General features: G+C 45.8%; 1 protein-coding gene across 2 annotated transcripts in view; it reads left to right on the top strand.

Moving 5' to 3' along the window:
* Positions 1 to 27,234, top strand: part of LOC118513837 (tyrosine-protein kinase Dnt) — a 90,117-nt gene that overhangs the window by 1,847 nt on the left and 61,036 nt on the right. Inside the window, exon 1 of one of the 2 annotated variants that reach the window (XM_036060105.1) lies at positions 9,023 to 10,304. The exons of the other annotated variant lie outside the window; for it this stretch is intronic. Within the exon in view, the coding sequence (XP_035915998.1) occupies positions 10,196 to 10,304 (109 nt within the window). The 5' untranslated portion in view covers positions 9,023 to 10,195. Of the gene's footprint in view, positions 1 to 9,022; positions 10,305 to 27,234 lie in introns of those variants that run through there. 2 annotated transcript variants of the gene reach the window in all.

Consider the following 27,234-nt stretch of genomic DNA (forward strand, 5'->3'; position numbering starts at 1 on the left):
GGTTTTTATGCGTGTCTAATAATTAAACAAGTTTGTGAATTTATTCATTGGGGTTTCTAAAGATTCCCTGGAACTTGTCCACGTTTGGTGGGCGATGTAGTAAACAGTCATCCTCACTCCGACTCCATAAGAGCTGCTCTCTGGTCGCGTGTAATTAGCTGTTAGGTTTTTCCTGCACTTTCCTTCCTGTTTTGCTGGGCATAGGTGGCTGCTACCGTAAAAGCCATCTAGTGAGATGAAACCGTTGTGACCACAAAGACGTTGAGGTACAGTCAGGCGTCGCCATAACACGGCGGCGTGTGCATACAAGCCCTGCTTCCGCCGAGCTATGGAAAATGGTTTTCCAGCCTTTAGTCACGGTTCGTTAACAAGTGGGGAAAGCCGGTCGTCATGTCAAAGTCTGGCTTCCGGGAAAAGCGACGGAAATCACATCTCGCGACGTTCCCTCCTTTGCATCCTCTTGGCACCCTCCTGGGCAGGAATATCAGTTGATAAGTACAAAAAAGAGCCCTACCGCGATGATGAGCCCTCCGTCCAAAGAACACGAAATGCAATTAGCTGCTGCACTTCGGTACAAACGGAACGGGCCACAGCAAAAAGCCAACACACGCCAAAGTTCTAGCCCGTGTATAATCTTATCATCCGGATGAGACACACAGCTCGGTTTTGTTCTCGACACGGACCAACTATGCGTCATTATTTTGCTGACTCTTGTGCTGAGGTTGAGTGTCGGTGTCACACGGAGATAAAACTGTCACTGGTGGTGTTCTGGCCTGGATTGGATGTGTAATATGAATTGAGATGCATTACTTGGGATGAACAATGTTCTCCCGGGGTATAAAAATGGCTAACGCTTTAAAGTTCCACCTCCAGAATCGGAGTGACCGATCGGAAGAATTTGTTGGTGGACAGCTTGTTAAAGCGTGTAAACAACCTAACAGAAGTAATAAGTTTCCCTTTAAGTACGCTTCTAAAGCTGTTTCGCTGTGTACAATTATTTACACTAACAGCGCCCGTTTTTCTCCCGAAGATTTAACTTTCCCGAACGTCGTGGACGAAGCTGCAGACAAGTGCAGGAACACTTTGCGAGATGTTTATCGTGCAATTAACACTTTGCAGCTTCACAAACCCGCTTCGAAATGAGCAAAGAAGTGTTCCGGTGAAAGAATCGTAACTCCCAGGCGCTTTGCCCCAGCCTCGGCAGAACCGAGTGCTTATCGGGATGTGTGTGGTTTCTATCCCTAAAATCTATTTCCCTTGCAGAGGCACCAACCGCAAACACCGCACCCAGCCACACTGCGGGAGCTGGGTGCGGGGAAAAGTTCGACGAAATAGCGCTCGCTGGACGATCCAGACAGCAAGCAAACGAATCTCGAGCGAGCCTTCCGTCTGATGGATCCGATGGTCCGCAAGCGAACGATAGATACGGAAAGTTGGCAAATATTTGCCCTTACATGATGCGCTCTGCTACTTCTTGTTTTCTACCCAGGTGATGGGTTTCGTTCCCTTGCATTGCCGGGAACGTTGCACACGGGTGGACACAATTCCGATAAAAGCCGGTGGCGTGATGGAGGTGATGATGATGATCCATCGTCCACGGTTCACTGGTGCAGATCAACTTTCTTCCGCAAACAGGCGCTTGCTGTTCTGGCTGGGAAATCCGGAAAACCCAGGGACGACAATTTCATTTGCCCGTAAGCGGATGTTAGGCTGTTGGGTAGGTTTTGGATAGGAACCCGCTGCTCATCGCTCATCGCTTGGTTCGGTCGTCAATTTCTGTACGTCCATTGCTCGAGTTAAATGGATTGGAAATGGCTCACACCCAACGCTTGCAAGCGCATACAATTCTAAGCTTTCGGTGTCTTACGGTTCCCGTCTGGGTCGACGTGTCCACCAAGTGTCCTAGATATTGGAGAACGAGCGTGCGGAACAGTACGAAGGGGAAAACGTTCCGTACAGCGCAATGATGCGATGATGAGAGTTGTCATGCGATGAGTGATGAGCGTTTAGCCGTCCGAATGTCCCCCGAACCGCCAGGCCCCAGCCCGGAGGGCCTTCAATGTCCCGTCTCCCGCTGTGCCCGAAGGTCCGATTTAGTTCGTAGTTAGAAGAACCCAATTTTGGGGACTTAGTTTTTCGAGGTTCGGAGTGAACCCGTAGCACGGAAAATCGGCCTATTAAGATCGGAGATGGGTGGCATATTTGAATGCTACGCAAACATATTCTAACGGATGCATACTCCCAGTCCGTCCCCGTTGCCTTGAGCGCGCCCCCGGGTTAATGGATTGCGATAAGCTGGGAAGCAGTGAGCTGGCACGTACGACCTCATCACGTGCTTCCCTAATAAGAGCACACTTCAGTGACCACCGCCAGCGCACGGAGAAGACATCAATTAAAAGTTGTTGACATTCGCCATCACCAACCGCCGGCGTACGGTTCAAGACCTCAGCAACGATGAGGGTTTGCTTAGGATGTCACAAACCCCTTAATAGACGTGAAGCTGGCACTTCAGTAGTTCGGTAGAAACTTTGTCACCAGCTTTTAGCAATCGCTTGTCTCAATTATTTTGAATTGGATTTTCATTTCGAATATCTTATTTTGACTCTCAGGTCCTCTGGTTTGCTTTTTCATTAGACGATAAGTGCGTGCAGCCAAAGGAACCGTTTATCGTTCTGTTGGGAAAGGGTCGTTGTTATCTTCCCAATAATTGCCCACCGTATTTTGCCACTCGAGGCGTTTTGTGCCACAATCTTAGTTCAAACATAATTCATCATATCGATGATGATGAACAGTGTGTGTTACGATACCAAACAAATACGAGGTAACCCAAGATAACCCAACGTGGCAAGGCGTTACAGTAAATACCCTATCGACACCGATAGGATAAAAAAAAGCCAATAAGCCACACGGAGCTTCTCTTTTTGGGCTTGAGCCTAACCTCAAAAACCCATTGCCAAGAGAAAAAGGGGACAATGTAAACACAGGAATTAGACCATGGGTGTCCAATCCAAAACTCGGCCACAAGGCAGGTGTTGATGTCGTAAAAAAACAAGACTCAAGGTAATTTAATTCACCCTCACGCCAGGAACAGCCAGTATCGAAACACGCGTGTACACCTCGGCAAACAGACCCACGTGTCAGATCACTCGGGATGTATCGTGTCACGGGTGCGCTGACTCATTGTACTTCACTTCCGGCTCGCTGTGTAATGCTCGATTGCTAATGGTTGCCACCTTCGATACCGGGCCTGTGTGTGTGTGTGGCTTTTATTACAGACCTTTCATCAACGCTGCTGAAAGGATGATGCTCCTATCGCAACTCGGGCACGAACGTACGTGCCAATGTTGTGCATGACGGCCAAAGGGATGGTAATGGATGCATTTTTGCTCTGTTTTTATATTTATTTGATGTTGCCGATAAGACCACAGAGGGGTTTTCCGGGTTTGGGGGCTCGTGCTCGCCTCGTCAACAGGACATGGGTCGTAGATCTCTTATCTGGAGGTGATAGTTGTGGGTTTGGATTACTTGGGTTTTACTGGTTGACAAGGCAAAGTCCCCCCCACAGAACATTGCAGATTACAACGTAATGACATGGCCAAATAGCTATGAATATCTAATAAGGGACCGGTAATTGAATTATAGAATTAATGAGCCAGGTTTTAATAGCCCATTATACGCTGTTGTACGTTTGATGGAAGCTTCATCCCTCGTGGCATATTTTTTGGGACGGACTCCAAAATCAATCAACCACATTCTAACATGAGTCAGCTGTATTGTTAAATTTTAGTAATACCATTACCAGAAAAAAAGGAAATTCGTTTGTCATTGATTCATAACGAAAACACCTTTTTACACTTACGTTTTAGGGTCACAAGTGCTCGCTCTCTCTCTCTGCAGTTCGTCATGTACTTGACAAATACTGCAGAGAAGCGGAGGAAAAAAAAGGCACAACCTGCAACATGTCCCACGAGATCACTTATTACCGTGCCATATTTTCCCCTGGCCGGGGAAAACTCGATGGAAACAAATTTGCTTTCCAGCTGTACATACTGTACTGTACGCACATGGTGCGGCCGAAACCTGACACCAGAATGTCGTTGTTTCTGATCGACCTCACATCACACTCCGCCACATCGTATGTGCACTGTCGCGATCGATCTGATGATGGTGGTTGCGTCAAGTTTCGTCATTCGATACGGCTGGGGGAGACACGAGCGTGCGTGAAAGTTTGTGCAACTGCTGTTGTCCAACAGATCTCACAGATGGGGTGTCCGGATCTCGATCTCGAAAAGCGTTCTCGATGGAGATCTTAACATGATCTAGGATTGAACATGAGCATTCACTGTTTTCTGGCTGAAACATGAGATTGTTGCGAGTCTCGGTAGGTGTCGAGTGGATTAGAACTTCAGCAAATCGGTCACAAAAAAGCAGGATTTCGCCAACAAACTGAAGCAACTTCTTGTTCAAATTATTCAATTACAATCAAGTGGATTTGAGCGAAGTTTTCCCCTCTCTGGCCAGACATACTTGAAGCAGGTCCATTCCATCGGTGACACGAAATACTTCCAACCTTGCCTTCGTTTGCTTAGTTTCAGAGTTCGGCGAAGAATTTCGATGTTTGTTTTTTTGCTGTCCCATTCCTCTACTTGGAAGAGGATTTCTTCAAATCAATTAAAACAAACTCGTTCCCTTCGGCACTTTTACCTTTAATTCGGGCCGTGACTCCGCTTCCAAGAGTCTCTGCGTTGGGCGAGCTTTTGCCCTCAATCCGTGGAAAAAGAAACTGCTTTCGGGGTAGTTTTGGAGTGGCATAGTCCTCTGTGAAGGAGTACGATTTATTTGCCTACAGGATAATCGAATTTTGGACGAGCGTTTTGGAGCGAGGCGTTGGCGGTGGAAGGCCTTCAAGGCTTCAAGGGTTCAAGGAAGTTTGGTGAGAAATGAAATCAACCCCGGATTCGGAACCGGAGCACTTGAAAATCGAAGTGTTTTTCGAAGGAAGTTTTCGATGGAATTTCGGTCCATTGTTGTGGAAAACCGGGTTGAATCTTTAAACTTTCGCTAAGTAACGCTCGTGTTCTAGTAGTTGCCGTGAGAGTAGAGTTTCAAGAAGTAAATTAGTTCAAGGAATAACTGCTCCTGGACTTCAGTAGTCATTTACTACAAAACAAGACAACTTCAAAGTCGTTTTTCATATGCAGTAGCTCTTCTTGTCCACACTCATCATAACCAACTGTGCGAACTAGGTCACTATTCCCCCTAGCATGAAGCACACACATATGCCACCCATCGCCCGGGAGCGCTTGTTAAGAGACTAAAGAGCCACCCAGTAGTAACGCACATAACAAAAAGAAAACATATGTTTTGATGTTTTCAAATCAAATCCATTCAACCACCATCAGGACATTTGCATTTTCCGACCACCAACACGCTATCGTCTCTCCGCAGCATATCGAAAGCTCAACAAGCAGCGGGATGAAACCAACGCGCAAAAAAAAAAAAGCGAGAACTAAACGTAATATCCTCTCTAAATGCAAATCGTAGTCGTACTCCTGCTCCGTGTAGTACGCCACACCCGTTCGTCCCCGTTGCCCCGTGCGCGTAAGGACTCCTTCCCTGATGAAGCCACCACACACGGACGTGGTGCTTGATTTACATTTGATGGCACCACTGTTTGTTTGGCCTGTCTCCCGCAGTGCCACTTGGCCTTATTTTTCTGTCATTCTGCACTTTCGAGAGCAGGCCAGCTTTCCTGGCCGGCTTCAATTGCACCGTTTTGCTCTATTTGTTTAGTGCATCTTTCCCCGTCCCAAGGATGCCAGCTTTGTTGCTTGGCCTCGGCGAGGCTCCTGGTGTTGAGAAGTTTTATTTACTCTAGTCGCTGCGAGTACACCAGGATATTCGTAGTCTTCACCAGGAGAAAAAAAAGGCAACCAGCTCGTTTCATCTTGTATTTCGCAGGAAGCTGTGTCCATGTCCATGTTTGAAGGAAAACCCGGCTAAGCTCATCTTTAATCTACAACACCATCTGCCGGGTTAGCTTAGCTTGACATACATACTGCAACACTACTGCTATCTCGTGCAATTACCTTTAATGTGTGTTTGAATTGCGTGAAAAAGTTCTTAAAAACAATGAAAGCATCTGCATACGTCACCAACAGCTGGTACCTTAGTAGAGGTCCTACAGCGTTTGACCCTTTTGGCACTAGTACATTGTCTGTTTTACGAACTGTTTTCCTACTCGACCGTTATTTCCACATCATTACGACTCTCGCTTTCCACGGCACTAGCGTTCTAACGCTCCTTTCGCTTTTTTTTCCTGTGTGGCCTTTTTTTAACGCTGACTTTCACTGCTTACTGCTGAAGGGAAGTTGCACAACAGCAGCAACAACAGAACGAAGAACTCAGGCTGGCCGAAGGAACGTTGCACCCTTAAGACACGCGATGGATCGTGGCGATGGATGCGCCAACGTTTAACAAATATTTAAAATTTTAATGAACCGGTGGAATCAACAACCGTTGTCGTTTGTTGATTTTTTTTTCTCTTCTTTAGTTTCGGGGTCGGGTCTCTTCCGGTGGTCGCACGTGGTTTGATGAAGGCGAAGAAGAAAAAAATGTCGGGCCCCTCTTTGCGCGATCACGAGGGACGCGATTGTGATGAAAACATCTAATTGATGAGCCACCGTACAGGGGAAACGGGAGCACACATAAAATAAGGATCTCGGGGGGCTTTTTTTTTGGTTTTGGTTGGTGCTGGTATAAGAACTAAATATTTCCCCCACATTTTCCGTAATGAGAACAAGATGTCTTGTTTTGTGTCATTTTGCGTCCGGCTCTCGGTCGGTACTATCACCTTACTGGGTAAACAGGCTTTTTCGGCTTCCATTAAAGCTTCAGCCTGCCGGGAACGGCCGGAACGAAGGAAGTCACGAGGCCTCAAATCGTGCCACCCTCGGTTTGTTTGGTGCGTGAAGTTGTAAAGGAAAGTTTCACGGGGGTCTTGTTCGGGAGGGCTACCTTCAGGAAGTAAGTACTCTCAAAAGTGCCGCCAACAGTATGGGAGGGCTAACAGTCGCATTTTTTCTTGGGTGGCTAAATGAGGTAAAAACTGAGAGTAGACTGAGGTAGATTATGCGACGGGTGGAGGATGTTTATCAATCATCAAATTCATGCTTATGCTCCACCTGGAAAGACTCTCCACACTCCGGTAGCATCTGGCGTAGCCTGAAGTGATCAGCCGCCCTTGCTCCGTGCTGTCAAAAAATGGATGATTCTCACACGAAACACGCGCACCGAATATGATAGCTATTAATTAAGATAAGAGATTAGAGATCATCTCAAGTGCCTTTGGTGAGGGTGAGAAAATACGCAACAAACCACAAATGAAATTGGCCAACGACAACCACCACCGATGAAGGAAAGCGATGCTATCGTTAATGGTTCGTGGAGAGCCTTAGCAGCCAGCCCTCTTGCCTGGTTCGCACCATAATGGACGGCCATTTGTAACGCGAACGCAACATTGTTTGGTTGGCGGAAAAAGCTTTTAGCAAAATATTGTCGCCTCCGCAGTCGCTCGGCTGGCTGTGAGTGAGCTTTTCCGGCTTAGGCGCTTAGGAAATCGAATGGAAAAGCGGAAAAGAAAAATATTACCACCTCAGAAATGACTACATCCAGTGGTTGTGTGGCGCTTAAGATAGGAATTATTATTCATACGATAGTGGAAAAGGCTTTTTTTGGGAGGGTGTGAGATGGTTTCTATGTTAAGAGACACTTTCCCTTCTGGTAATTATATCCAGTTTTTTTACAATGAGGACGATGTCACAGAGCATCGTATGTATGAGATAAAATTTATATATTCTATTAAGCCATCAGAGCACTTGGTGCCCTTAAGTCGGCAAGCCCGGATATCAAATCCCATCATAAAATCCTGCATTTCAGAATATGGAGGGGTTTTAGCAAATAAGCCAAGTTTTAATTTAAAAATTACAATCGTTTACCTACCTTACTCGAATCTGTTTCTTCTAGAAAATATTTCAAAAGTATAGGAAACAGTTGAATTATTTAAAATAAGCTCCAGTAAACCAACTATTTAAAAAAAACACTATCCTCTAATCCCCTATTCGTTTGCGGTTTAAAGCAAAGACCTTTGAACCCGTTCACTCCATGTGCTCCGTCTGGAATGCAAATGAACGTAGCTTGACCAAATAGGTGACACCGTTTGAAAAACAGTTTAACAATAGATGTCAAAGACACACAGAAGTCTTGGAATAACATTATTTAGTATTTATTAAAAAAAACCCTCACTTTCATACGAGAGTTGGATAAGTGAAACTGATTATCAAATCAGCAAAACAAATCCTACGCCACCAGTGACAGCATTTTGACAGCATTGATTTCTATCTCCAATCGCGCCGGTCAACCCCCGGTGAGTTGAAGGATTCGTGTTTAAAATGAAATCCTTCGCCAATGAATCAAATTCAATTGTGTAAGCTACTGTTGTAGTTATGCAATGTCTAAATTTAAAATACCCTTTCACTGTGTACAGAAAACCGGCCGGTAAATTGACAGCATAAACATGCTGCTTTTTTGCGGGAGTGAGAAGATGATGTTGTGAGAGAGTTGAATTCTCTTCCGTCTCCTGCAATATTTGGTTTGTTTTGTTGGTGAAGAGATCGAGAGAGACCAAACAATCGCGAAAGCGGTGAAGAGGGTATTATTCTATTATAATAATAATTAAACACATATTTTTATCAACCAACACACAGTATTATTTATCTCTGTTTTAGCATAAAAAAATATTAATTTCAAGCAAAATTTCCATTTAAAATTCGATATTTACTCCCATCTTTGCTTACCATCGAACGAACCCTGCAAACACTCTCCTTTCTCTCGCACGCGTCCACAACAAGTTGTTTGGGAGAAAAAAGTGCGTGCGTTTCTCTCTCATTTTTGTTCGCTCTCTCTCTCCTGCGCTCAATCTCTGCCAGCGACAGGCTGCGTGGCCCAACAGCCCAACAGCCGCTACGGACGGTATAGACAGTCACTAATGTAACGTCGATTCGTTCGCGTGAGTCGATTTCTTCCCTCGAGGGTGTCCTGCGTTCAGGGTTTCGAGCGCATTACCGGAGCGAGTCTTTCGTGACCGTTGTTTACGTGTGTGGTGCAGCTCGACGCGCCAAGTGCTCTTCCAGTGTCGGATGGTATTGTTCTGCAAATGCTGCATCGAAAGTTGAAGGAAAAGCTGCTGCTTTTACATTACTAGGTGGAAAAAGGGGTTCTTAGAGTGAAGACCGACTAGAAGTGGCGTTGTTGTTCTTGTGAATGATAACTAAAAATGGAGTCAAAATGTGGCGGTTTTTGGCGTGAGGAAAAATAGTTGCGGCCAGTGAATAGTTTTCATACTTAAATCAGTTCATCAGTGAGTGTTTGTTAGTGTTTCCCAGGTGAAGAATAAAATTCGTGTGTGTTAAAGTAGGCTGTGAGATATTGCTAGCAGAAAATCCCCTTGTCAACTACCGGTCATAATTTGATCAATTATCTTTCCCTCGGTCCAAGAAATACATTGAAAACCTTCGACAGATTTTCGAAGCTGCTGATGCGGATCTCCAGAAACGAGCCCCGTCTTCTTGAGCCCTGTGTTTCGAGATTTACATCTCGTCCCTGTCCCCGTGTGTGTGTGAGAGTGTTCGATCGGCCGGTCCGTCAGTCAGTTGCACGCTGCTGAAAATCGGTGATGATGTGTTAAGTGCTCGTGTGCGTGGTGAGTGCGTGGTAAAAAACGTAAGCGTGTAAAACAAGGCGAAACGAGCAAAAAAAAGTGTGTCTGGTGAAGAAGGAAGGCAAAATTAAGGCAAGAAAATACAAAACCAAAACCTCCGAAAAAAGCCGTGTGAGTGTGTACGAAAGTGAAGCAAAGCAAGAAACACCGGTACGAGAGAATCGCGCGCGGTCCGGTCTCCGGTGCCAGGGCCATTGCCGGAAAGTGAAGAAAAACGCGTATAACGAGCACAACTGGAAGAGTTGTTGTGGGGGGTGAAACAAAAGCCAAGAAACGAATACGAAAATAAGGCGTACATATCGAAGAAAGGAGGAAAAAACAAAGAATCCGCTGGGTGAAAACGACGATCCAGGCAGCAAGCATACGCGGGAGGAAAGAGTTTAAAAAGCCCTCACCACTCGACATCAGTGCCGCAGAATGACGAATTTATGTGTTTACGTTGGATTACTGGTGGTCGCGCTGGTGGCGGCCACCGATGCCTATCTAGATCTGTTCCTCAACGTGATCGAAGTCCAGAGATTACTAGGTAAGTTTTCCGATATTTTGGAGGTTAGAGGTACAACAGTTGAAGCACCGGGGGAAAAAGTCGGGGGAAAGCCTTTCTGTAGGAACTTCCTGTCTGCACTTCAAGACACAGGTCCTACTATGTCTTTGCTGCTAAATTCAGAGCTCACAGCTCAGAAACTCCCCCAAGAGACATATGCACCTGAAGGAATACTTCAACCGCACTACATTGATATTGTTTATTCAACGAACACCTTTTCCCAACCTCAATGCCTCCGAAATCCCTCGTCCGATGGGAGTTGGAGAACTCTGTGTCTCCCTCTGGTGGGTGCGAGAGTCTCTACAGTAGTAGTGGCTGTCAAGTGTCCTGACAACCAGAAACCATTTGACGGTTCCAGGTCGCGTGCGGCAAACAATGTTTTCCTTCACAGGGAAATGATTTCAATTCCCCAACTCTCACGACTGGGCGTCGGAGTGTGTGGCACAACATATGGAACCTGATGAAATGTATAAGGTCGCTTTGATATTTTGGACGTGTGCAATCTTGTACGACTTCGCACCACCGTCAGGGAAAATTGGAAAACCTTCTAAGAAACTCACTAGCTCAAAAGCGCGTAAGGAGGACACCATACGGAAATCAATTAAAACTTTCAACTTCAGGAAACCTGTAACATTGCGGTCCATTGAGGTTCTCTGTCTGCTAGGGGTTGGATTGGGGATGTCTTAAATGAAGACAATTTAATTTTCGGTCAGTATTTTACGCATCAAAGAGTTTGAGAAGAGGTAAGCACAAAAAAAAACACGCATCACAACATCTTTTCAATCAACAAAAACGTGATGATTTGCTTCCGTTGTTCCTATTACCGTTGTGTTGTACAACATCCGGAACGAATTAACTTTTTCGCCTGTGACAGAAAACAATGGCCCGGGACTCCTGGAAGTCTTAAAAAAAGGAAACAAGATCCGTTGTTTTGTAAACAAAGCAAGCGAAGGGTCTCTGGTTTGTATCCTTTCCATCCCAACATGCGTCTCACGATGACAAGGCGCGTTCATTTGATGCTAATCATCATCCGTTTTTCGCTTCGTCTCGCTGATTAGAAAACACTCTTTTTCCGCACGCGCTTCCGAGCGATCCATATTCCTGGGGAACAATGCCGCCACCGTTCGCCATCGTCGCCTACGATTTCTATTCATCAATTCGAATGCCCAAGGATACCTGCCTAATGAATCTATTCTTCTGCGCCAGCCGTCCCTCCCCGGCACTTTTTGTTGGGCTAATGATTGAAGGACGCTCGTCTACTGCTTCTCATTGAGTGATTTTTGTGCGCTGGAAATGAAATGACGGTTTTCCGGCTTTTCTCTGACCAGCGAGCGAGACCACCGATCCGGCTTCCTTTCTTAAACCCACCGAGAAGAGATAAAAATGAAATTTACGAAAGGTGACGGAACACCGAATAATCCAAAAACCCATTCGAATAATCCTAGCCGAAGACCAGGAAGAGAGAAAAAAAAACACGGACACAAAAGTGTCCTTTTTGTCCCGAACGCCTACGGGGGTGCTATAAGTTCCAGCAAATCTGTTAGGCTTCCCGCTCATCTATATAAAACTGGGCACAATCAGGAGAAGAGTTCGGACAGCAGGATCCAATAATGTGAGGGCTTGCGGTGGCAAAGAGATGAAGGAGGTTGGTGAGAGGTGCTCTCACCAACAAAACTCACCTTTCTCCAGTACCTGTCTTATCGGTGTGTCTCTCTACCTGAGCATCCTCGACACGACTATCCCTTTCCCCTAGTGTGTGTGTGTGTGCTACGTGTTATAAATCAATTAAAGAACTTTTCATCGGGAGCCCTACCTTTTTCCTACCTGACTCATGTCTTCTCGGGTCTCGGGTTACTCGGTGCGCACCTATTTCCTTATGGCAGGTACGACGCCCCGAGGGAAACACACTCGAAGGGAAACTTTTTTCTTCCCTCAATCCCGAAATCCAATCGACAGGAAAGCCCACACTGACAGGTTAAATATTGACTGTCCTTCTTCTTGCTTCAGCCAGGCTTCGGAAGGTGGGTCAGATCATTATCACTGCGTCACCGATAGTGCTTCACCATGGAGGATGAAGGTGATGAGGATGATGGGTATGGACCATCATCACCCGGGACCGAAGGGATTTCTCTTTGCTGGACAGGTAACAAAAACTTCACCCCACACATGGGGTGTTGTTATCCATGGTCAGCGTACTGTTTGTTGATTTTTCTCCCATCCTTTCCAATGTTTTTTTGGGTTCAATCGGTTCTTCTTCAGCCAGGACACCAGCCACAAATCCGTTGAAAATCTGTTTTATGAAAACATGACAAAACCAAACTCATCTAATCATGTCCCGTGTTTCTTCCCGATGGGACCCGGAATCGCTATGCGTGCCTGACCGTGTCCTGAGCAGTGTGTCCTGCTTCGCCCACCGGTTTCAACCGGAATCGAAGGATCCGGTTGGTATTAGAATTTTCGAGGACAAACTTTGTGTGTAACTTTTTGCCTCCTTTTCCACTGAGGCAAGGAAATAGTTTACTTTTCTCACCAGACGACAACAACAGTTCGTGGCACCAAACAAAAAAGGGAAAGGTCTTCATATCAACTACTCCTCTCACAATCGAACAGTAAATATTTTGATGTCGGAAGGAGGAGGACAAACTTTGTTTACTTTCTCCGATAGCCGATAGCACCTCACACGTGGTGGTCTGTAGGAAGAAATTTTTATTTCGAATCCACACATCACTTCCACACTTATCCTTAGGGCTTTTTTGGGGAACAAGTTGTCTTTGGAAGAATTCTTGCCGAATAACCCAAGCCTGGAGGGAATTCTGGACTATTTAAATAAAAACTTGCTCATCCAATTTGAAGTCCAGGTCCCACTACTTCCAGAGTCCTGTTGAAGTTTCGTTGGACAAAGGCAGTACAGGAAAAGCTGCATCATTAATACGTCCATTCAAGCGTGAATTTGATTGTAACAGTTTGACACGGAAATATGTCACTCAAAGTATCACGGACACCAAAAAGTTATCTCCCATTTTGGAAACTGCTATTTGCTCCCTCGGGAGCCATTAAACGCATCGCCAACGAATCTAACGCCGTGCCCGCATATTCAAATCTATTTCCTGTGGACTCTGCTTCAAGGAATCGACGTAAGCATGAAGTGTAAGAGTGGCGCTTAATCATGCTCTTTTTCGAATCGAATCTTATCTCCCTTTCCGAGACCCCGAGACCTCCAACGTCCAGCTCTGGCGTTTGAATCAATTTTTTATTTCGCCTCTCGATCGCGTACGATGTTTACCCACCAGTAGCGAAGCAGTAGCGCGTGTGATTTCGTGCTTATCACCGAGCACTTCATTATCGCAACACTAAACCACCAGTGGAAGCCATTAAACTCTTGGACACACGCGCACGCGTTCGGTTCGGAAGCAGGCTCCTGTCGATTGATGTTTACATTTTGCACTAATTGCCACCGGTTACAAACAGCTTGCGATGCTCGTGCCGCGCGGAGCGTTCGAAGAATGAGCGAAGAAATGCACCAAACTATTCGCGGTATGAATTTTAATTTGTGGCCCTGTTTAAACATTCCAAACTGTTTTCCCCAAACTTTGGTGGTGCTGAATTTCGTTTTGTAGATGCATTTTTCTTCCCAGGAACTTCATCGCATCGTCAAGAATCAATAAGCGTGAGAGCATATTGTTGGCAGTCGATTTTATGGGACAGCACACCTGAAACCCTTAAATGGTGTTTTGTGTCTCGGCAAAGTCACTGCAGAATGTCCCCAGATTCGTATTGCAGCCGGATGGCGTTCCTATCAGTATGGACATGCATCGTGAAGAATAAAAGTAACAAAAACGCCACCCAAATTCCAAAAGCGAGCAAGGTCCTAATTAAATTCCGTGCATGCTCTCGCAAAGGAGCGCGTTTTATCTTTCGGCAACTGTCAGATTTTCGACATGCCAACCATAGCGATCATTGCCGTCCGGTCAATCTTGTAATGTCGTTCAGTTTTGTACAATTCCGTTACAATTAAGAATGCAACGTCGTCTTGTCACCTCGTCGTTTCGTGGTAAACAGTTTCTGTCCTTCCTCGGTGAGCTAAACTGGACAGAAGACTGAGGTAGCAATGAGGGCTACCTTTTTGTGCAGGGGACGTAGACGACATCTCCAGGATTCTTCTTGTACTTCCACAATCCTGTTTAGAGTAGCGTCGAAGCCGAAGGTCCCCCCGATGGGAGCGGCTACCGGATGGAATCGCATTATGAATTCAATGCGTTACAGATCGATCCACCGGTCTGGTATTGATTGGGTACGCCACAAGACATGGGACGAAAAAAAAGAACGAGTGGTCCCGAACCATTCCAAGCAAGACGAGCAAGAATGATGAACCGTTTTTGGTCGTACCTTGACAGCAATAAGCGATGATGAGCGACGTCTGGTGCTTGTGTACCGCGGATTGTGGAGATGTGGTGAATTTATATGGCCTATTAAAGAATGTGGTCTCTAGTTGGAGTTCGGTGAAGAATATATTATGCTTGTTTCTTTAAAAGGTTTTTTTTGTTGTTGTTTGTGCCATTTCCTTCATCGAGAACGACCGTCGATCGTCACCACCTATGCGCTTAATTGCGCTGGAAATGTTGGCAGAATACGGAATGATTTTGCTCGCTATTTCTAGTTCCAGAGGTGTGGAATATAAGTCAGACAATCCACTTCGCATACTGAAACGACCTCACTGTCCCATCGAGATCTTGAAGAGGACTTCGACGAACAGCGACACAACGGGACGATGCCTTCTGGGGATGTGTCATAATTCAACGCTCATTATGACTATTTATCTCCGCACGAAGGAAACAACAAAAAAACTCTTTTATTCTTCCATTGCTAAGTATTATGGTGATATCATCCCGCATCTACACGTTTGGGATAGTGTGAACAGGAAAGGATTGTCCCCCGTGTTTGTACTACACTCGCTCTCTCCCGGAGGCGGCTCGAAGCACGATCGATCCCTCTGATTGAGCCATTGCGATGGAAGGGTTTGGAAGCTCCTGGTAGCGGGACAACGCCACAACACCAACACTGGAAGGCGTTTGTACAAATAATCGTAAATTCTTACTCTATCTCGCATAGCCGCCGAGCAGGGACACATTCTACGACCGGGGATTATCGTAACAAATGTGTCAGTTTAGTACAATGGTACGGCAGAATTCCACCGCATTAAACCGTCTCCCGAAACATTAACTTGGCGTAGTGTCGTCTGTAGTTTGGGGGCATAAGAAAAAAGCAGCAGTATGAGATCCATTTCCAACGCATCACCCGAAAGACACCCCAGCAAAAAAACAGGGGGAAAGCAGCGGACAGGTCTGCCCTGCCAAGGCGGAGATAGACAACTTGTCGACACTCGCGTCAATATCCCGGAGGTTCTCCATTCAGCCCGGGGTTTTTTTTTTTCTCCAAAAACCCCCATCGTTCCCGCAGGGCTATTATAACCTCAAAAATATGGCTCCCCAAAAATTACGTGCAAGTGAAGCAAAGCGTAAATGGAGATTTTGTTTACTCTAACCAATATCCGGTCGATTCTGAGGACCAATTTTTTGGAGTGGGGGAGTTACGGTTGGGGACCGTATGTCATAACCGTTTATTGTGTGCCCACGAACGTTGGTTGGCCGGAGCCGATTTTCTCTCCATGGATGTGCCACCGTTTTCCGCAGCCGAAGGCAATTTCCAAGATACAGAATACACGGAACAGTTAAAATGGAGGAATTCAACATTCGTACATATCTCGGTGTATATCCAGACATTTTATGGATCCCAACCAGAAAAATTGCCACCGGCAAACCATTCTCCATTAACGGTGATGATGTATTGCAATCGCTTTTGCTGGGTCTTCTTCCCGCAGACAGTAGAAATAAAAACACACACACGGTGAGTTAATAAAACCGTGCTAGAATGTGGTGCTAGAGTAGGGAAATTCTGAAACGCTTCGTCATTGGATATAGCGCTGAGCGATAGAATTATTGACTAATAACTACTGTTGTTCTTCTACTGTTGCATCATTCTAACTATTGTTTTGTCAAGTGGTTTACTGGGGAGTTTGATCATTTTCACACCATATTATACACGGGAACGTGCGTGCATCCATGTTCTACCGGAGATTGTTAGCTTAGGCCTCACAGGGAGCTGTGTTTTATGTGTGATGCTGCAACAGTTTTGTTGGACAAACAGACGACCGAATGAGGCGGGCATCCGGGCATACCGATTCCGAGATCTTTCGGTCGATAGAACCCGCATCAGTGTCGGAGGCGAAGCGCGAGGTGATCGAACCTACTACTGCATATTGGAACCGTCAGCGACTCATATCGAAGAATTTGTACCGTGTACAATACGGTCCAAGTAAATAAAACCTTCGAGACGTGGAAGTATGTTTGTCCAGTTTCGCTGCACTTCCTCCTGCAGCTCGGTTTGGGCTGGGGAGCCAGAAAGATCATCCGGCAGAAGTCGAAGAATTTGTTGAACGTTTCGAATGACTTCCGAATATTTGGACACACGGATGCTGTTAATGTTTGTTAATGTTTTCTTAACGGTTCGATGCGCGCATCGCGGGAACGGGCAACACTGACATTCTCACGTTACTCGTGACTTCGGAGTCGGGAGCCATGTTCTTTTTTTTTTGCTTCCCTAGACAGACAGATGATACACCGTGCCACGTGTTTGAGCTTAAGCCTTTGAGAGAGCTCAACTTCAAGCATCGTTTCTGATGTTTTCCTTTAAGAATAGAACATTTGGGTTAACTTGGTGCCTTTTTTCATCGAGTATGTAGGATCCCTGGTGTTTGAATAATATCCTCATTTAATAAACGGATCAGTATTCTCGGTTTGGGGAAATTCGATTACGGATATGTGCTGAATTTTCAAGTGGATATCGAGGGTTTAGATAAAATATTGGAAAATTTAAATGGGTTCAACACACGTAAAGCACACGTACGTGTCGAAAGGATCACTGTTTGCTATTGTCTTCCTGGGAGCAAAAAGGGTCATGGAAAATAAAAAACAATATCCCCGAATACGCCCCAGGTCCCCCTTTTGGCCTGCTGGCTTTTTCCCCGCCCAATTCCACGGAATCGTGAAGCTTAGCCCCTTGAAACCTCTGCGCCGTAAATCATCGGTGTGGCCACAACACACCGGTTCCCGCAAGCGAGGAATAATTCTCGCTCCTTGGTAAACCTTGGTGACCTTTTCCCTCTCATTTTTTTTCGTTTCTTGGGCCTCTCAGGTTTTACCGCCAAACCAAGTCGTTTTTACTCCAGTTTTTTTTTTTTGTTGGATTTTCTTGCCTCATCCTTGGATGAATGGTCGAACGCGCCGGGGACCGGTTTTGTATTCGTTGATCTATGCGTTTTATGACTACTCCGAATATGGTACACAGCGTCCGATGTTGCCTTCCCAGCTCCGAGAACTCGGCATTCCTACACTATTCAACGCTGCTTTCGTTTTCAAACTCCTGCTTGCCTTTGCTTGGATAGCAAACCGAACACGAAGAGAGACAGGTTCGGAGTTCCTTGGGACGAGAATCCCGATGATGATCGCTACTCGCTAGAAACCTCCGAGACACCACCCCAGGTTCGGAAGAGCATAAAAATTTAATAACAAAGTCATAAATTAAAATTTTATTGCTTTTAATTGTTTTCTGTTTGCGCTCAGGCGTTGTTAGGTAGGACGGTTGAAAACGGAGCGCAGCATTCTAAGGCGAACAGGAAGGAAAATCGAATGGAAGAAAAATTCCACTCCCTCTGTGTGTGTGCGTCCAATTGCATTGTCCGCGATCGGGAAAATAGTTGTTACGTTTTATGAGCATTTGTTTTTCGGCAGCCTGCCGTGAACGAACTGTTGTACTGCCGCTTTCAACGATCGTGCATTTTTGTTCCTCTGCAACTTGAGTTGGTAATTCGAGGCCGGCTCGATGCGCTAAGTAAACATTGACACACCGTGATCATGATAGTTGAGACGAGCAGACGTGCTTGGGTGCTGTTTTTCCAGAGTTTTATATTTTACTGTTGGTTTTTCAATGTTTTACGCTTCATTGAAGACGATCCCTTCGTACCTCAATTGTATTCCTTGACTTTTAATGGACTTTGATTATTTTATGGCATTTGTTGCAGTTCATTTGTGGACGTTATAAAATTGATTGTGAATAACGATCGGTCAATTTATTGCATCAGTGACGATCCTTTTGAAGCTCTATGATTTATGAGCTCCTTCTTTACTATCTGTCCATTATTTTATCTATTATTGCAATTCTGTTCTATAGTTGATGCTATAAATTACCATTTGAAAGTGTATCAATTTGTAGAATAAGCATCAGGCTTCACTTTTAAGGCTCCCGCTTACCTAATGTATTTTACCCTAAATTGCATTTTCCCGGGGCCAGTATCAACAGCCTCCTGGACATTTATTGCCCCAGTTGTGTATCAGTTTCCGGTTCGTCCACAGGCCGTTGTAAAGCTGCGTTCAACCGGAGACTAGAAAAACTTGCATCATTAATCATCGTAACCGAATTAAAATTCGGCATCGGCCCGTTCTCAGCTGCTCTCGGGAGGCCAGCTTTCCCTAGTTCGGTCGCGCTCGATGTCACCGTTGCGGAAATGCTGTGCCCTACCGACATGATCATCACAGTACTGAAAATTTTTCCCCATTGCTCGGTGGTCGGTGGAAATTTTGTAATTAGACTACTAGTGAGTGATACCACCACGGTCCGCCCGGAGGCTTTTCCCCTTTCCTGCTTTTTCTAATTTACATACTATGTCCTTGGGGGAAAAACGAAAAACCGGAAGGCAAAAAGTTTCGCGACATTCAAATTCAGTTTAATATCGCATCGGTGAGTGATGAATTTAATTATGGGGAAAGTGTGTATAGATTTCCCCAGCAAGCGTTTTTACAACACGGAAATTATATGCCTTTAAAAAGTTAGTCCATGGAAGAGACGGCCTTCTTTAGATTCGGGGTGGAAATTTAAAAATTCTCTATACGTCTCTATTTTCCTCCAACAAGGAAGGAAATTCTATTAAAGCTGAAATTCCTCGCATTGTGTGGTGAATGTTGTACGATCGAGCAAATGAATTCTTCTTCCCGGAGGAGTGTGTCGACCGTATCACACAGGACGCGTTCGTCGTCGCTTTGTCGCTAGCCACTATCAATGCATCCCTGACAGCTCGCATCAATGTTCCTTCCCGGCTGCTATTTGCCTTTCGACGGTAGCTGCATGATAAAAATGTGCTAGATGCAGTTGGCGTTGGTGGTGGCACCCTTAGAAGTCAGCGTACGATGCCTTGAGCGATATGTTGTATCCTTCGAGATACGATGCCGGGAACACCGTCTAGGGCGGCCCAGGACATGAAACACATTCGTCGCCTACGGGGCAAAATTCCTAAACACTGTAAAGCTCCCCGTTCGCTCCCAAACATCGCAGCGCAAGGAAATGAGTGAAAACCAAATTGAACCAACCGGAAGATCAAAATCGCTTTACATCACCACCGCCTCACATTCGCGCCATACAGTTGACTGAAACGCACCAAACGCTACCTTTCCAGCGGTTGGGCACGCTTTGTAAGATGGGAAACGCGCACGGCAAGAATATTGTTGATTCAATTATTCGCTATTTTCCTCCAATTTCCTACTTGGGCCCGTTCGCACGCCCAATCTAAGAGCTAGAGCCCGCTTAGATGAAAGACGCTAGGGTTCCCTACCGTCTTTTACGGGACAGGAAGTAGCGCGCACCAAACTGATTGAAAATGATTCGCTGTACGTCGCGAAGGATGAAACCACCGACTCTTCCGGTGGCGTTTTTTTCCTCTCTCTCTCTCTCTAACCGTCATCCGATTTTTCGCCCGGATGTGACGCAGTTGGTATGGAATTCAATTGTAGTGAGTCAGGCAGCTGGAGGAGAACGCTTGCTCGTTCCAAACTGTGCCCGAAACATCCCAGGCAAATGCAATGCAAATAGTGCAAAATTTCATCACATCTGCACTATAAACTCTGTCTCCCTATCCGGAGGTCTTCTACTACTCGAGACAGTAGAAAAGAAGACGACAGGAAACATGATTTTTGATTCCCCCATCGACACTCGCAAAGAGTCTATTCCCCTAAGCGTAGCTAACACAATTTGGATCCCTTAGCTCTTAGTTGCAGGTGTCAACTCCGGTGGTGGAAAAGCTTTTACTGTCATTAATTTATTTAAAATTCTCCAACAACAGCTCATCGTTTGAACATCCTGAACTTGTCGCTTACTTGCGATGAATTGATACTTGATGGTATCTTAAGAATAGGAGAGCTCAGCTAGAAGTAAAGATTCCGATCGCTCAATGATACAGCGTTTGGCTTAATACGGTGAAGCGCTGTGGATCGAATCTCATCTACACTTCAACGAAGAATCTTTGTAAAGGTACTTTTTAACAATAACAAGTTCATTCATGAAGAAAAACCTAAAAGAAAAAATGATTTTTATATTTCATCGGAAGAAGTGTTGTAAAAAAATGTTATAAAATTATACTTGACTCTCTCGTCTCGAATGAAACAAATGGTGTGTAGAACCATGAAAAACCACTTCGTGCGAGAAAAAGACTATGACAATATTTTTGTCCATGATCACGATACGACGTAAGGGATAGCGATAATACCCCGGGGGAGATTTAGCTTAAGTGTTGATATGGGTTGCGGTTATGTGTTGTGTGTGTGTGTGCGGAGAAGGATGAACACGATTGGCAATTTTCATGCGAGAAAGTAACACTTTTATTCCCTGGCTTGGGGCGAAATGTAACATTTTTCCACTCTCCATCTCTGCCGTCCCCCCGGGGGTGGACAATTCCCAGTGGGAAAATTTGACCGAATCCAACGCAACACTCGCGTGCCACGCACATTGCATCATCGCAACACAGTTGGAAAGGATTGAGCATGTTTTGCCTACTTCACAGTGACTAATAGTTAAATCATCCCACACCTAATTGGTACGAACAGCTTTCAGAAATCACTCTCTCGCGCACCAGACCAAGGGAAAGGGACAGTTGGAGAAGGAAATTCGATGCCCTCAAACACTTGACACCCGTGAGACGATTAGCGGCATCATTAGCATCCGAGAAGCGGGGAAAAGTGGGTTAAATATTTTGATCAGACTAATTTTCCGTCGCAAAGAAAGCAAAACAGTCATCAGTCATGAGGGTGCGCTATATGGGTGCTGTGGAGATCTGGTCTGTTTTTCACTCTTCTTTTCTCATTTAATTTATACAGTTTTTATTGTATTATTTGTTTCAATACGAAATAGTACATCTGGCTCATGTTCTATACATCACTGAACACATATTTTCCTGTTTGCATTTAACAGATTGCTTTAAAACAAGTGAATTAATTGCCTTCCATCTTTTTTGCTCTCTCTCTCTCGTTTTAGGTATGTATCGACAACTGTTTTAATGAAGACCCCGACAACGCATACACCCAGGTCCAATGCTTCGGCGCTCCGATGTCCGATGCCTGGTTTTATTATCCTGCACACAATCTCGGTGGTTATACTTAACTCAATCAAGTTGCAGCAGTACCGATCAGATTAATGCGATGAAAATCAGCTAAAACCTCAATTGCAGGCTGGGGGTTTTTTATGCTATTGACCGCCCAGGCTAGCGACGCTTTTCTCCGCCATCGGGCGTAAACAATTCATTAACATAATCACGTCCTCTCTAAAGCATTTCCCTACCCTCGTGGAGGTACCGTTTCTGTGCGGTGCGTTATTATTAGAGAGAAAAATAAATTTATAACCATCAAGCGTGGCCAGCCAGCCAGCCAGCCAGCCAGCCGATTGGGATTATATCGACCAGGTTTTGTTGCTGTGTTGTGCAGTACCTATCCACCCACCCACCCCCAACATCAGAGGCTGGTCAAGCATCGTTTGGAGTTAATTAGTCGTTTGCAAATGTGAAGATTGCGCTGCATTCGCAACACCGCGTGTTTGCGATAATGCAATTTGTGGTGTGATGGCGAATGAAAAAACGCACACGCCTGGTATAGTGGCGCCGATACAAAAAAAAAGAAAAGCAAAACCTAACCGACAGCGAACTTAACCGGAGTCTGGGTTCGGGAGTGAGTTTTACGCTTTTGCATATGGCACCCATTGAGATCGTGTTTTTAACGTGCCGAGGAACAAGTGCGCGCCGCTGTGTCGACCCTGCACCCGGTTCGCTTGTTTTTATTGAAGCACGGTCACGCAGAATCCCCGGTTAATGGAAGCGGTTGAGCGGCGAGCGCACGTAAACAGTTTGGGGACGGGCAGAGTGAAAACAGGGACCGAGACGACCACTCGAAGTTGAACTGAATTTCCATTTTTATACCAGCCCAAGAGGAAAACAGGTTCAACCGTTGCCAACCGTTTCCTGGTGGTTCCCTTTCTCTAGGGCCCCGTCACACTTGTCTTGCTGTCCGGGGATCGATGTCGATGTCGTGCGTGGGTTTTGCGAGACCACTCAAGTGTTGTCCACAAGATGTGGACCTTCTGGAACCCCACCGTACGCCTAGAACTGCTGCCCGTTATTTGTTTGTCACTTCCTGCGCGATCCCCGAGCACACAGGAAAAGCTCAATAAAATCCCACTTCGGCGCCCAGTTCCCAGGAACTACCGGTAGTCTCCCAAACCGGAAGGAGAAATGATTGAACCCGGCTAATAAAACAGTATGGAAACAACCGGGACGAAGCTGTTTTGTCGCAAAGAAGTTCCAGAATTCCAGCGCACGACAACGCCTCCACCGACGCTCTGTCCTCCAATAGCTTCCCAGACACCAGAAAGTTGGGAGTCGGCGATGTGCAGTTGCAGTTGTTGGGCAAAAACGCCCGCCCTATATGCCCATGTGCATTGTTTCCGCAGCTGCCGCATCAGTTGCGTCCAATATGTGCAAGTAACACGATGCTACAATTTTTATTGCATGATCACATATTTATTCTACTGAGGCTGAAGTTTTCTGTTTTACCTTTTTTTTTTCTTGCTCCCTCGCTCGTACCCGGTTGTGATGGTTCGCTTCAAGTACGCGTACCAGGGAATTGGTGTTGTAGTACGTCAGGAACGCAAAACCTGACCTAGGCAGTCAGCAAATCTGTACCCATCTGCGAGAACGGCAAAACCCGAGGATTTCGAGTATTGTTGTTGGCCCCTGGAACCTGAGGATGGGGATGGGTGAATATATTCCGGACGAACTCGGTGTCGGTGTTTTCACAATTTTTTCCCCTTGGTCCGTTGGCCTGGTCAGACCAGACCACTAGCAGGTGAGAACAGGGGGGGGGGGGGGGGGGGGGGGGGAAGAGTGCATCAATTCCATATGTGCTGTGTTGGATGTGGAACGTAGTACGATGAGAGGGCATCGACTAGAATGGCAGCCAGGCTGTATCGGTTGTGTCGGGCCGGTATTGGTATCCCGGGTGTAGATTACCTTTCAGATCTCTGTCAACACCACACCTGAGCACGTCCGTATGGCACGTTAGGTGCGCACGAGGATGCCACTGCCAGGTCTTTGGCCGGTGTTGTGATGTTTAACGATTCGTGGTGGAAAACGCACGAAAACTCGACTCACTCCCGACGACGGCTGGTGCCTTCCAGCGAATGGCAAAGTTTAGAGACTAGTCATCAGGCCTCAGGAATGTGGTTCTACAGTTCAAGTGCATTGCAGCTTTCTCTGGATCAAAAAGGCCAGCTAAATAGTACACTCGAGAACTCCTTTTTTTTCATGGACAACTTTGAACGTTGGAATACCGCAAGTCACTTCAATGTGCTGGAGTGCTGGAACTTACCTCAAATGTGCAAAAATAGTTGTAATGGTTTTGGAAAAACATTGGAAGCCAGTGTCTTTGGGAGACATCAGATTTTAGCTCTTGATGATCTGCTTTTGTAAATTGTTTTATTGGGTTTTATGCTTTATAGCGGTCTTTAATGCATTACGACGCTTCGCACCGCACGTCCACAAGCGTTCCATTAAGCGTTAATTCGGTTACCTTAGAAGGACTTTAATTGCATTGACCATCGAACCAAAACCAAAGCAAGTAGCTGCGGACCACGATGCATGATGATGGTGCCGGGTTTTTAAAAAGCCAGCCAGAGTGTAATGCTATTATTGCAAAGATGTTCCTGGACGGTCTTGAAGTAAATGCAAAACATTTCAACCACCAACCACCAGGGGTGGCCGTATCGAGCGTCCGTTTAATGTTTTTCTGATACACATTCTCCAAAGGTGTGCCTTGGGGCCAAGCCCTTCGGCGAGCCCTTAAAATCGAGCGCAAAAAAACGGAGACCATGCCATCGTGAAAAACGGTAGTTTGTCCGATCGTTTGTACGCTCGTAAAATTTGACCACCAGCGCCAATTTTATTTCGCTTCTCTCGGATGCTTCTTTCGCACGATGAGATCTTACCGGTACACGCCCCACTGATTGTTCTCGTCTTTCATTCTTGAAGTCGTTTTGGAGGTTTTTTGTTTTCTTTTCGTGCCGAGGGGAAAACAGGGCCAAAGGTGGAATCGATCGTTACGTATACTCGCTTCAGCGCTTTGGCATATTCTTCCTTCCGGCAGAATGGACCGTTCGCCTGTCTTCGGCTCGCTCGCCGTGTGTAATTAGCTGGTGATTATTTTGTGTGTTTTACAAAACACACACACACACGCCGCTCAATAAACGAGCCGGGAAATTGATGATATGATGGCAGCCGGCAAGCCGCACCCCGTGGAAAGTTTGCCTCAACTGGTAAGGGGTATGAGAATGCCTGCCAACAAATTCCACGTGGCCGCTCTGGTCCTTTCGGAAAGAAATGGGGGAAATTAGTAGGATCAAATTAAAAACCAACCGGCAGCACGTTTCCGCCTGCTTTAAGGGCCCTTGCAGGGTTTGCCAGCTTAACAACACATGCGTCCAGCACTGTGGCGACACACACTGTTCATCGATAATTGTTGTTTTTGGCGGTAAAAACGTCAGAATTTCTCAACTGCATTTTCGTGACCCAAAAGAGGATTTCTAAGAACTTCACGAGATTTTCAAAAAGTATCTGATTCAAACACTTTCAGATCGGCAACTGTGTACGGGAAGAGACCGTCGACCGTCAACCGTACAAAGACTCGTGCTTTACGCTTTGGCGAACCCTGTATTTACGTTTGTTGCATGAAACGCCAAGTAGAGCTGTTTGCTTTGCTGTTATAATGTTACCAATAGAGTTCGATACTCCATTGCTCAATAAAATAGGATATAATATTTGGGAGGCTTTTATCATCCACTATCCAACACAAAATAGAGCCATTCGTTTTCTCCTTTTTGGCCCAAAATTTTCACCTTTAACAAATAATAGAAAACGAGAAAAACACACATACCCAATGCATGGAAATGGGGCCTCAAAAAAGGGCCTCCAACAGGGGAAAAAAAAATCTACCATGCGTTACAAAACATACTTCAATAGTGTTGTAGTTGCCTCCTTCCGAGTGGAATGATTTTGGAAGCGCCTTTTATACTCCGGCCCTTTTTCCTGTGATGCTTTCAGCCGGGAATGGATTACCGAACGTGTGTACTTCCCAAAATAAAACAAAACAATAGTGGCACTACCAACCGGCAGGCTTTCTGTGGTGTGAACTACTACATACTAAGCGTGTTGCATAAATTTTTCCACATCTGAAAATGGGTTTTTTTCCCTGCCGTCGTCCCCGCTTCTTCTCAAAGACCCATCATTTCACACACACACACACACGCAAAAATATCCGCCATCGATAATAGCGACTGCGCTAGGGCTGGCCATTTCGTTTGGCCATTTTTTGTTGTTGCTGCGTTCCGTTTTGGGTGCTTCTTACTGCCCTCCAGCAAACCCATTTCCTGATGATGCTACCGTTCCGAGTTGTTAATCGAGATTGCAGATGATTAGTGTTGGGTGTCGGGTGCCAAATTGCCCATCCGCGCCCTCCTTCCTTGCTGCTGGCTGTGGGTGGATGTATCGACGCCAGGCGACAACAAATGTTGCTGAAAAATAGGCCTGCTGCTGCTAGTTTTTGTGTAGTCAAGCTGCCTTTTTTTCGTTCGCATTATGTGTGTATATCCTGTCGATCGTGTATGTTGGCTGGCTACTTCCTCGTACTGTGGTCCTGACATCGAACGGATGAACTAGTTTCAAAGTCCTTTTCCACCACCGACCAGGTACCAAGGCAAAGTGCGAAAGCTGCTGTGCCCTTCAGACCTCAATCGTGCGTACATACTGGTTCGGTTCCTTCCTTCGACAGCTACTGTTGTCCGCCTGGCCTTTTTTTTCGGTCGTCCCCGGATGATGGGATTGCTGGAAAGGCGCCTCAGGCGCCGGTCAACTAAAAAGGCGCCTTTGCAATCATTCCAGGGGACGACGAGGACGACGGCCCGAAACGACGATCTCTCGGTGTTGTTAACGCGCGCGCCGGACTGTCGTCGTCGGTCGTAACCATTTATCTTTCTTCTTGTTGCTTTGGTGAGGATTTTTTTTTTGGTCTGTACTGCACCAAAAATGTCTCTTTTACTCTACCTTGTTACAGTGGAACTCTCGCGACTGCTCTAGGTATTGGCAAACAACGCCGTACAGACCACGGATTTAGGCTAAATCGATTCACCTCAGCTTGTGTGAGACTACAGGTCATAGATTTGCGTATGTGTGTTGCCGCAGGTCATCGATGATGGACATGGTCCAGCTTTCGCTATTTTGCTCTTCTGAAGGGCTTGTGATAAGGTTTTTGACACATCAACACCTGTTCGGTGACAGGAAGTCAGCTGCTTGATATCTCCAGAAGAATTTATAGGCATCAGGGTTATAGATTGTAGAGTCATATCGACATATTCTGAATTCTATAATTAGTCTTCTGAAGTTTGATAGAAGAATTGGGGAATTGCTCAGTTAGAACTCTTGAAACAAGCGATC

The sequence above is a fragment of the Anopheles stephensi genome, chromosome 3 (genome assembly GCF_013141755.1).
Source record: "Anopheles stephensi strain Indian chromosome 3, UCI_ANSTEP_V1.0, whole genome shotgun sequence".
NCBI classification, from domain to species: Eukaryota; Metazoa; Arthropoda; class Insecta; order Diptera; family Culicidae; genus Anopheles; species Anopheles stephensi.